At 31.9% G+C, this 12,494-nt stretch overlaps 1 protein-coding gene across 1 annotated transcript; it reads left to right on the top strand.

The window, feature by feature from the left end:
• The first annotated feature begins 3,555 nt into the window (after positions 1–3,555).
• Positions 3,556–4,351, top strand: LOC100247265 (14 kDa proline-rich protein DC2.15). Its single transcript, XM_002271583.5, has one exon. The coding sequence runs from the start codon at positions 3,749–3,751 to the stop codon at positions 4,148–4,150; it is 402 nt and encodes a 133-aa protein (XP_002271619.1). The 5' UTR covers positions 3,556–3,748; the 3' UTR covers positions 4,151–4,351.
• Positions 4,352–12,494: the final 8,143 nt, after the last annotated feature.

Here is a 12,494-nt window from a genome sequence, read left to right as displayed (position 1 = left end):
GTTTTATTGTGCTTCATACGGAATGTTGGAGGTTGAACTGCTCGATCAGCTCGCGGGGTTGAGCTCTCTAACTCTTCTCATTTGTACAAAAGCAATTTACTTGTAAAAAAAAAATAAAGTGAACTTTCATAAATAATTTTTTCTATGAAAATTACTGCTCACTAAAACAATGTTATTGATAATAATACCTCACATAACTTGTTCCAAAAATAATTATTGTTTTATGAATTTGAAATCTTTTCATTATGATAAATATGATCTAGCTAGTGAGAAAACAATTTTATGATTAATTTTTTAGTTTCATACAATATTTACATTTTTTTAATCATAATAGTTTTAACATTTTAATATATTTTTTAACTACTTTTTATTGTCCATTTTAGAAAGAAATTAATGAAATATGGTTGATATATATATTAATGAAAATATTGGTTTTTATGGATATATCAAGAAATATTAATAGATATTTTAACACAAAATACCGGTGTGAAAATTGATCAAAACTTATGAAAATATTAAGAAAAAAAAATATAAATAATAATATAAATTTTGAAGTTGTTTTATTAAAGAAATTGGTATATGTATGATATAATTTGTAACATCCAATAATACTATTTAAAATTTAAAAATACATTTTATAGAGAATTATCTAATTTGAATGTATTTAATAACATAAAAAATGATAATACATATATAAGTATTTTTATTTTAAAATGTGGATAATTTATTTATAAATTTATATTTAATTATTTTACAAAATACACAAGAATTAAAATTAATTAATTTCTAATAATTTTATTTTAATAAATTTATAATATATATATATATATATATATAGTAATTCATACATGTATAATATATAATATGTATTTCTATATAGATAATATTTATAATATAAATGCACAAATATAGGATATTTACATTTATAAATCTTATATATATATTCTTTGTATTGTAAATAACAAAGTTAGTTTGGTGGCACAATTACTTCCTTTTAGACTTGAAGTGGTATTGTGGTTAGCCAACAATCAAGTCAATATCCAAAACTAGCAAGGAGTGTAACAAGATGTTCTATGTGAATGTGTAATGAAATCGAGATTTCACGACAACTTAACATCTTTTATTATTTACTTTTCCCAACCAACTTAATCTGGTGGTAATAGCAATAGTCCAAATCCATTTGATAGTTTGTCGCTAAAATTTTCTTATTGGTGACGAAAATTTCACATTAATAGACTTTTGTCAACACACCTTTCCCTGACTATGTGTCGGGATTATCCGTTAATAAATATTTATTCTGATAGTGTATATCAGTCGAGAAAACTCAAATTTCTTATAGTGTATATATATACTAAATTAAGGGAAAATATTAATATCAATCATGAAATTAGAAAATGTGTTTCTCTTGATTAATGGAAATATTGATACGAATGCTTAATGTTCTAAAAAAGCCAAGAGTGAATGTTGCTTCCATCCATTCAACAGAAGCTTATTCATTAATTTGATGTTTTTATGATTTATTAGTGGATTGTTAACTATTGATGTATTATGTGGAGATAGAGATCATATTGATTGTTGAATTCCATTAAAAATCTTGTTTTTTTCTTTATTTTTTACTTGTGTGTGCATGTGGTTTGGTTCACACACTAAATTAAGGGAAAATATTAATATCCATCATGAAATAAAAAAAATGTGCTTCTCTTGATTAATGGAAATAGTGATATGAATATTTTATGTTCTAAAAAAACCAAGAGTTAATGTTGCTTCCATCCATTCCAAATGAGTTTATTCATTAATTTGATGATTCTATAATTTATTAGTGGATTGTTGAATATTGATGCATTATGTGGATATAGGGATCACATTAATTGTCGAATCACGTTAAAAATATTATCTTTTTCTTTATTTTCTACTCGTGTCTATGTGTGGATTGGTTACCACACGCACGCATGCGCACACATATATATAGAAAGGAAAATCTTAATATTGATCATGAAATCAAAATATGTGCTTCACTTGATCAATGGAAATAGTGATATGAGTGCTTAATGTTCTAAAAAAGCCAAGTGTTAATGTTGCTTCCGTCCATTCAGAAGGAGCTTATTCATTAATTTGATGTTTCTATGATTTAGAAATAGATTGTTGAGTGTTAATGCATTCTATGGACATAAGGATCACATTGATTATCAAATCATGTTAACTTTATTTTTTATTCGTATGTGCACGAATATATATTTATATCGTGAAATCAGAAAATGTGTTTTTCTTTATTAAAGGAAATAGTGATATAAATGCTTAATGTTCTAAAAAAGCCAAGAGTTAATGTTGCTTCCATCCATTTCGAGCTTATTCATTAATTTGATGTTTCTATGATTTAACATTACTAAAAAAGTGGAGCGGGTCCAATTGAATAACTCATGTTACTACATAAGATTATGGAAACGTGTATAGTATGGTTGAAAATGTAGTTCGTGACGTGGCACAAATGCATAAAAATAGACATACATTATTGTTGAAGGTGAAGTTATGATTTGTAACGTTGCATGACTGTATGGTAGGATTAGTCATAACTTACACTCAACGACAAGATAGAGGCCAATTAATCATTTAAAACATACAACATCAAGATGGTTGTAAAGAGAAGTTACCATTTTTGTTCCCTATTAATGGGTTGGATCTTCAAGCTTATGAAAGAAATAAAAAATAAAAAAAATTAAGTTGCCATGAAAACAAAAGGAGGAAACAATTGTATATTTTTAAAATACATGATCATTTCATGTTTGAAATTAAATTGAATAAGGAAAGGTAATAAGTCAGAGTATGAAATATTTTGCTTAATTTTATTAGAGGATTGTATGATTTTTAAATTATTTTATTTTATTTTATTTCATTTCTTTTTTTTTTTCTGAACAAAAATTAATTGTTCATTTGATTTTTTCTTAAAAAAAATTTGAGAGTTGTACATTCATTTAGAAATTATTTTTCAAAGTTTTATTTTATTTTATTTATTTATTTATTTCAGTTTTGGATGCTATACCTTCTCAAACAATAAGACTTTCAAATTATTATTTTTTTTAAAAACAAAATAAAAAAAGGGGCACTCGAGAGGACAGATATGCATTGTGCTATCAAAGGCAAAATTAGGGATACAATGCCCCCCTCGTTTCTTTTCAAAGTTTTTTCAGTTTTTTCCCTTTAAAGAACATTTAGATGAGTACACCCATTTCTTTTTTCCAATCCACCCGCCAAAAATACGTCCTGGCCCTGTATTATTGTGAGCTCATAAGTCATAGTTAGGTATTGATTTAAGTGATTAGCCAAGTACACCTTGCTCATCACGTGTTCTTACTAGAGAGAGCTACAGTGAAACCGTTTTAATGGGATGTAGACATGAATGATTGACAGACCATCACGGGATGCCTGGTGTGATCCAAAAAAATCAAAACGTTGAATTTAAAAATAAAATAAAATTGAACCCTCCTGTATGATCGGATGTAGAACCTCTTGCTTTGCCAGCTAAATATCTGGCCAGCCTTGCATCACATGGCTGCATGCTATCTCACTTATAATTTTCCTATATTTTGTTGCAATTCTTGTCTCGTTCTTTCCACTAACAAACCCTCACTTCAATCTATAAATACCCACATTAGCTTTACTCTCACAAACCATCACAGAAAAATTAACTTATTCAGTTGTAGTACACTAGCAGTGGTACTTGGTGCATTGAGGTCTAGGCTCTGAGCTAGAGATGGATTCCAAGAGCACTTCATCAGCTGCTCTCTTCCTCTCCATCAACCTTGTCTTGTTTGCCCTTGTAAGTGGTTGCGACACTTGCCCTCAGCCCAAGTCAAAGCCAACCCCAACTCCCACTCCAGCCAACCCTAATTCGGGTAGCTGCCCCATAGATGCCCTAAAACTTGGTGTCTGCGCCAACGTGCTTAGTGGGCTAGTGGGGGTTGTGATTGGAACCCCTCCTGACACTCCTTGTTGCGCCTTGCTGGACGGCCTTCTCGATCTTGAAGCTGCCATTTGCCTTTGCACAGCCATTAAAGCTAACATTCTTGGCATCAACCTTGACATCCACCTTTCACTCAGCTTGCTGATCAACACTTGTGGGAAGACGCTTCCCAAAGATTTCCAATGTGCTTAATTAATTAAGCATTTCCTTCTACTTGTTCCTGTTGGGCATGGATATGGTTTAATCAATTATCCTTTCTTGCTTTTTCTTTTCATGTTTTTGCCTGTCGTGCTCTATGTAACCCTAAGTGTTTGAATAATTCTCATTGTATTCCTAAGTGGAACTCTTATGTACTAATTAAGCTTATTATTATAAATTTATAGTTCTTAAAAATTGAAAGAAAGTACGTGCTTTATCTGCATCTATTACCTGGATGTATAGTAGTGAAAGTGCAGGAAAAAAACAATGGCACATGGCTTGAAGCATCAGACGAAAGATGTGATGTAGCATGGTCGCAAGCTGCAATTGGTTAATAAGTCATATGCTCCACAAAAAGAGCCACAATATGACCTGTGAAGATACTGTGTATTTATGAATAATGTAGACGGTTTTTTTTTTTTAATCTATTATATATGTTTGTAATTATTTTTTTAGGACACTAAAAAGTAAAAACAAGAAAACAGATTAAATTTGTTCTAAAAATCATGCATTTTAAAAATAAAAAAAAAATGTTAAAATCTTATTTTCAAGATAAGTTTATTAAATGTGTTTTTGGAATTGAAAAGTTATTTTCTATTCTAAAAAATAAAAAACTAATTTTGTGTAAAAAATGCATAATAGTCATACAAGTTGCCCTTTTTGCTCATTTTCCTACTAACATGAAATTGGGTCTTGAAAATTGAGGAGAAACATTATTACAAAAAACAAAACAAAGACAAAAATAAAAAAAATAAAAAATAGATTTTTCTCATTTGATTTTGATGAAAAACAAAGAGAATTTTATACATTTTGAAATTCATCATTTTATATTTTAAAAAATAAAATAAAATAAATATCAAGGGAAAAATTAAAATATAAAATATATAAAACCTTTTGGTAATTGCTAAGTTGCCTTAACAATAATTTTATTTTCTTGAGCTAAATTTTAAATGGTTTTATTAAACAAATATTTACAAGGTGGGTGGTCATATTTGTGGGAACTCTAATCTTTGACCAAGGATATGAATTTTCTTCCACTTACAGGATGCAAAGTAAGAATTTAAAAAAAATAAAATTAATTAAACAAATAATTATTAACATTTACTTTTCAAAGTATTTATCTTATTTCTTCTTTAGACAAAAATTAAACAAATAATTTAAAATTATTAATTTAAATAAATTTTCACCCTATTTTATTTTTCCTCATATTTTCAATACAAAACCTTTTTTTTTTTTCTTTCTTTTTCCTTTTTGGTATGTTCCAGAGGTCAAATATGACTTCAGACTTTAAATTCAATCATGGATCGAATCCAATAAAAAGTTTCTATGGATTCTTTTCTTAATTCTCTAGAATGAAAATTTTCTAAAAATTATTAATACCAGTAAATAAATTTCATTAAGTTATTATTATTATTATTGGATAAAAAAATAAAATTATGAAAGATAAGGGTCAAGGTTTGTTAATCTACCATAGAGGATCAGATTTCCCTTCTAAAGTTGGAAACTTCTGTGGGTAATGATTCATATTTCAAAGTAAGAAATGGGAGTCTCAATTGGCCAAGTAAAATCAAGAATTCCATTCTCAACTAGACTTTCACCACTATCTGTTGGTTCACATGTCGCTACCTCTAACTTGACATGGTATAGGAGCTCGTGACTTCATTCCAATTTTTCAAATAATAAACCTTCCTTTTCATAAATTAAAATATTCTCCACTCGTGGAAAATTTTTGTTCGGCTATATGGTTTTTCTTGAGATTATATTAATTTCAAATTGACATTAGTTAGAAGGGATCATTCATTGCACAAAATCAAACCCGCGTTAGCAAGTAAGATCCAAAATATTAAAATTATAAATGACGTGTAGAAGGACAAGAACAAAATGTAATTAAGAATGCCCAATTGAGTTAGTTTATTATCTTGTTCACGAAGTGGTAGATACCTGATATGTGGGCGACGACAGGCCCACTGTGTACTCATACTTAGCCCTTTTTAGAAGCCTCATGTGTCATTATTTATGTATAGCATTATTAACCTCTAGGCCCTCAATCCTTCAAAGCCCAAGTTATTAAGTCCGTTGTCTTCGCCTTGCTTCTCTTATGTCTTTTTCTTGCTTCTCTTACATGAAGGGTTGACATGCATGGAGATAAATCCCACTTTAAGAAATATAATCCACCATTTTGTAAGGTCTCATTGGCCTCAAAATTAAGGGTAATTTAATATGAAACCATGGTTATTATTTTTAGGAATTATTTAAATTTTAGCATCCAATGTCTATCAATTTCATAGTCGAAATTATTAAATCATTTTCCTTAGTTAGCCAAAGTGGAGGGGAGAGAGGCAGATTGAGTTTCTGAAGGTGATGAAGACACCAATGTTATTTTCTCTTACCTTCTAGTAATCATGAAAATATCTAGGGTTTTAATTTTTTATTTTTTTTCCTTTTCAAATTCTTTGTGATTGAAGAAGTAGAGTTTCTTTAACATGTTAGGAAGGCCTTTGTAGTACAATTTTGTGAAGTATTACTAAATAAACCTAAGTAACCATCTAAAAGGCAGAGTTAATTGGGTAATAGTCTATTTGTTAAAACTTTTTTACCAAATTATAAGATAAGCAATATATATATATATATGCAAATAATAAAACTAAAGTGCTTGAGATGAAAAAACAGTAAATTAAGAGATATTGCAAACAAGGCAATTTCATTGTGATTCGACATCTTGTCGACATCCTACTTACATTCATAAGTTCTAACTTGACAATTTTGAGATTTTCATTATTCTAAAGGTACTCTCAACTAAGACTCTCTTTATTCTTCTTTACACTTACATTCCTTAGATTTTAATGGACTCTTACAAATTCTCAAGTGATATCTTGCACTTGATAAACATTTAATACTTTACGTTTAACAAACATTCAAGAAATATCACATACTTTATACATATACTCAAGTGTGAACTCAAGTGACTCCTCACACTTGATACAAACCCCTCGCACAATGTAATAAAAAATAACTCTTAATTTTGGTCTCCTAGTTTGCAATTGAAGTTCAAGAAATAAGAATAAATTGGGGTTAATAATTAAGGATTAGCTAGTGGATGAAAATGACGCCCTCAAGAACATGTTTCAAAGCTAGCTCTTTAATGTGATATAATTGAAGTTCAAAATATAAGAATAGATTGGAGTTAATGGTGCACTAATTAAGGATTAGCAAGTGGATGAATGGTATACTCAAGAAAATCTTTCAAATCTATTTAATGTGATGTAATATTAATTTCAAGAGCTGCTTATGCCATAAATAAACTTGTAAAGTTTCAAATGGGAGTTTTGGAATGAAACAACCATTAGGCATAATTTCAACTCAACTAATCAATTAGATGGACAACCAAAAACTAGCTTTTGGACATTTTGCAGTGCCAGAATCAAGACCCATTAAAGGTTCGATTGATCGATCCTCAACTAGGTTAGGCCAAACCTCATTTGCCCCAAGGTTGGTTATTACTATTTGATTCCCATCTCAAAATACCTTTAACCGGTCAATTGCAAAAGTTCCATTTTTTTCTTTTACAATATTTTAAGCTTAGAAAGCTTTAGGAATAAGTTATGGCAAAACTCCTTATGATTTTTGAAAGCTTTTTAAGGATAAATGATCCTTATTAAAGTTGGTTTTCGTTTGAAAAGAACTTCATCTAATTTTTTTTTTAAATAATATAATTAAAGTTTTAATTAGATGAGTTCTCAATCAAAAATAAAAGTATTTGATATCTTAAACCATATCTACATCATCCTTACAATTTTGAGGTTGTAATATTAATCTTGAAAATGGCCTTTTAATTTACTTTCTTCTAAGCTCCATAACATTGAGTTGCATGGCCTTATATAGCTTCTCTTTTATTGACAAGAAAATCTTTTTATCTATCATACTTAAATTAAATGTTAAATTCAAGTTTTATTTTATCATCAAAATTTAAGTTTAATTGAGCCAACAAATCTCTTATTCATTACAAACATAATCAACATTTTTTTTTATCATCAACATTTTGTGTTTTGTTAGTTTTTATGGTTGTCATTTAAACGAGTGGATATTGTAATTAGCTTTATGTAACTTTTTCTTAACTAACAGGAAAATGTTCTTATTTATCATACTTAAATTAAACATTAAATTCAAGTTTTATTTTATTATCATCAAAATTTAAGTTTAATTAAATTTCTTTAACTAACAAATCTCTTATCAATCACAAACATAATCTACATTTTTTTAATCAATATCTTGTGTTTTGTTAACTTTTATGGTTTTCATCTATACAAGTAGGGATGGCAATGGGGCGGGTTTTTTCGGGTACCCGCCCCGCCCCGCCCCGCCCCTAATGGGACAAGATTAAATTTTATTAAACGGGTTTGGGAATGGTTTAAAAAACCCGGAGCGGGTTCGGGGCGGGGGCGGGTATTGCCCCACCCCGCCCCGATCCTCCATCACACTTTTGCCCTTGAACTCTTCCACCGTTCTGGGTATGGCAGCTTCCTGTCGCCGGAAACCAAAGAGCTTCTTCTCCACTTCCAAGACTCACCGGAGAGGACACGAAGAGAAGAACCGGAAGGGGAAGCTGGCCAGTCTAGGTTGTGATGTCGTCAGATTCAACAATCGGAGATCTGATCGCGGCGGCACTGCGGCAGTACGCGAAAGAGGGGCGGCAGCTGGAGTTACCCACGGAGATCTGATCGCAGCGGCACTACGACAATACGCGAAGGAGGGGCGGCGACTGGCGTTACCCATGGAGATTTGATCGCGGCGGCACTGCAACAGTAAGCGAAGGAGGGGTGGCAATGTTACCCATAGAGATCTGATTGTGGCGGTGCTGCGGCAGTACACAAAGGAGGGGTGGTGGTTGGCTTTACTCACAGAGACCTTATCGCGGCGGCACTGCGGCAGTAAGCCCTGTCTCGCCGGTTTCAATGGTGAATTCAAAAAAAAAAAAAGTTAAACGGGGCGGGCGGGGCGGATATAGGAATTTATTGTACCCGCCCCGCCCCGCCCCACCCTGTTTAAGTTTTTAAATGGGACGGGGATGGGATTTATTTTAAATAAACGGGGTGGAGTTGGGATGGGGGCGACCCGTCCCGAACCCGCCCCGTTGCCATTCCTATATACAAGTGTGTGTTGCAAAAGGACAACATATATATATATATATTTAGTTTTGGAATATCCTGTTTTTCCTTTTTATAGTTTTTAACCTTAATTTTCTCTACTCAATGAGGTTTATGATTAATTTATTAGTAGTAATAAGATTTTTTTTCTTATTATGAACAAATATCGATATATCCATCTATTAAACAGAAGTAAGCTTGGAATAGATTGATTTGAGATTTTTTTGTCTTTCAATGGAGTGTTCCAACTTTTTCGGACTTGTCATCATCAACACTCTAGAAGGTAAATTTTGACTTTGTCATTGTTATTAATTAACTAGTAATGACTCTCTATATGCATTGCATAGGATCGCATAGAGAGTTGGCATCCAAAGCCGGCCATTCTAGAGTTTGAGTGCATGGACGAGGATGTCAAAAAGAGATCAGTGTAAGAGTGTGATGTTTCACCCGTTAACTTTGATTTGTGGAATAAGGTTGATTTTAGGATTGATTAGTTAGGTAATGCACTCTTCGAGTGCCGTGTAGAGTCTGTCTTTTTGGTCATTACAGTAATACATCAAATATCATATTTCAAATCAAGGACATTAATGGGAACACGTTGTATGTTTACTAGAAATGCCAATAATAATATCTGGGATCTCCCTTTTTCTAATCTTCTTAGCAGCTAGGCTGTTGAGCACCCAAGATAACCTTGCATTCAAATATTACGATTATTTTCCACAGGTTTCTTCTCTGCAAATTTGAAGGGTCTTTACTTCTGCTTGCCATCCTCCAGCATTAATGCTGTAGAATCTAGAAACAAAAACCATTATTGAGGCTCTCGAAAGTCGTCACCTCGTATCTTTTGCCTTCAGTTATTACCAATTTCTTATTTCAGTATTTGTTCCTATATATTAAAACAATTCTTCTCTACGTGAACCGATATTATTGGCTCTCTCTCTCTCTCTCTCTTTGTTCGCATTTACTCGGATGCATACTCATTATATGTTAGATAATAAGATCAGAATATCTATATTGTATCACAGAAGGTCAAATAGCTAGTTTCTCGATCTTTTTCCTTGGTTAGCCGCTCTTAATTTTTGAAACCATAATCAATGTGATATAAAAGAAAGGAAAGTTTTAAACAAATAAATAAATATACAAAATAAAAATTGTAAAAACAGATGTGAATTAAGCTAATGCCGCTCTATCTGAAAAGCAATTAATAAGTAGAAGTAGAACATTATTTAGAAGAGTTTGACTTAGACACTCCAACACCTCGATCGCGCGGCTGTCTGAATGGGGTTATACATGGACAAGATGCGCAGTTTCTCCAATTATTGTTCAACCTGCTCCCATTAAAATTTCCACAGATGTAGGGCATCAGCTGGCAGCCGCAGCCCCACGCCACACTCCATCCATTAACTCTTCCACTTCTTCTCTTATATCCTTTCTTTTTTTTTTTTAATTTCTCATGATACCTCCATTTTGTTCAAGATCCCATGAAACCCGGCCCAATATAAATTTCTAGCTTGACCTTTCACTCATCTCTCACGTACCTTTCAAACCTATAATATAAGGTATAAACACTTGATCCTTTCCAATTCTTCCACCTCCCTTTTGTGGCTTCCATGAAACCCATATAAATTTCAAGTTGGCCTTTGAGTCATATCTTAATGAAATCAAACAACGAAAAGAGTCGCTAAATCCGAAATCAAAAGGTCTCAAAGTTCTAGATGATGATTTCAGCAGGCTATCCATGGACATCCTAACCCTAGTCACCTATTTTTATGCAAATTCTGTGTGGTTGACAATTTACGAAAATTAATAAATAGATATCCTGGTAAGCACGCTCGTGGTTTGCCACATCGCATATGACATCTTATAAGTCCCCAGTCCAATTTAATTTCTGATACGTGACTTGTTATAAGCAGTTCTTAACATGCTTTAATTTCAATAGGAATACTAATATATATGGAAAAAAAAAAATTATAACTAACATAACGCTCAAATACTACGAATTCAGTCCAATCTTCTTTTGACAATGTAAGGTTGGTTTTGCCGTCCATGGATATGTTACTTTATATATAGACTGTTGATTAGCGGTATGCATGTATGGCGCTTCAATATTTTACAAAACATGGGACAACCCTACCGAATCACAGCTATCTTCCACGTGGTAAGCTTTTTTCTTTTTCATTCTCTCTCTTCTATAATAGAGTTTTTTATTGAGGGGAAATATTCATCTCCATGGGTCAATAATTGTATTTTAATCAAATCCGACCCTTTAAGGCACTATATTTTAAGCCACTTGGCATGTCCTATCTGGAGGATTGCCTCTTGGGGCTTCCGAAAGAATACCGTGGAAGATCCCTTTTGATACATTTTCTCGCACTCCAAGCAACTTGGTTCAACCATTCTTCAGAAAGTGTCAGCCAATGGAAGTGCGCCATGAGGCCTGTAGAGGGAAAAACCCATTTAATCATGTGGGAACCCCACATCCATGGTCTCCTTTAATTAAAGAAATAGAGAAAGGGGAAGAATATTCAGTTGTGTAAATGGGTCCCTTTCAGAACCGACATGTAAAGTCTTTTCTCATTGGCTTTCTGTAGACTTAAATTGTTTCCTTTAGTTTCCATCTTCACATCTCTCCAATATTAATTTAGTCAGCATCTTGGCTGAGCTAAGCACCAAACCAAATTCATTTTTCACACAAGAAAACCGTGCTGGAGTGGAAATTCAATCATCGAGTCGCCCGTCCACGTATGGTCGGTCACTTGTGTCCAAATTTGATCAGACCAGACCACAGTAACTCGATCCCCTCTTTAACTTTGAAGTTAATTACATGAACTTTATTTCTGAACTTAGTTATATTAATTTCAAATCCTATGATGATTTCCCTCTAAATGAAAGATTTCTAGTTTAAGTCTGGTTTACATCACATTGAGTAATTGATTCTCTCTACACCTCACCTTTACATACATCCTTTACTTTTCTTAGTATCTTTAATCTTAGTTTAAACATACTTGAAAGCATGGTTTACAAAAAAAAAAAATGTATTTAAAATTAACTAGAATTTAAATTTTATTTTGTTTTAACAATATTCAATGAGAGGCTTCAACATCTTGAATTCATAAACATAATCAAATTATATTTAGTATATGTCAAATAATAAAGAATTAAGACGTTAAGTCCACTTGAAATGATATTTCTGA

This window comes from Vitis vinifera, chromosome 2, assembly GCF_030704535.1.
Source record: "Vitis vinifera cultivar Pinot Noir 40024 chromosome 2, ASM3070453v1".
Taxonomy (NCBI): Eukaryota; Viridiplantae; Streptophyta; class Magnoliopsida; order Vitales; family Vitaceae; genus Vitis; species Vitis vinifera.
This window is presented reverse-complemented; position numbering and strand designations above follow the sequence as displayed.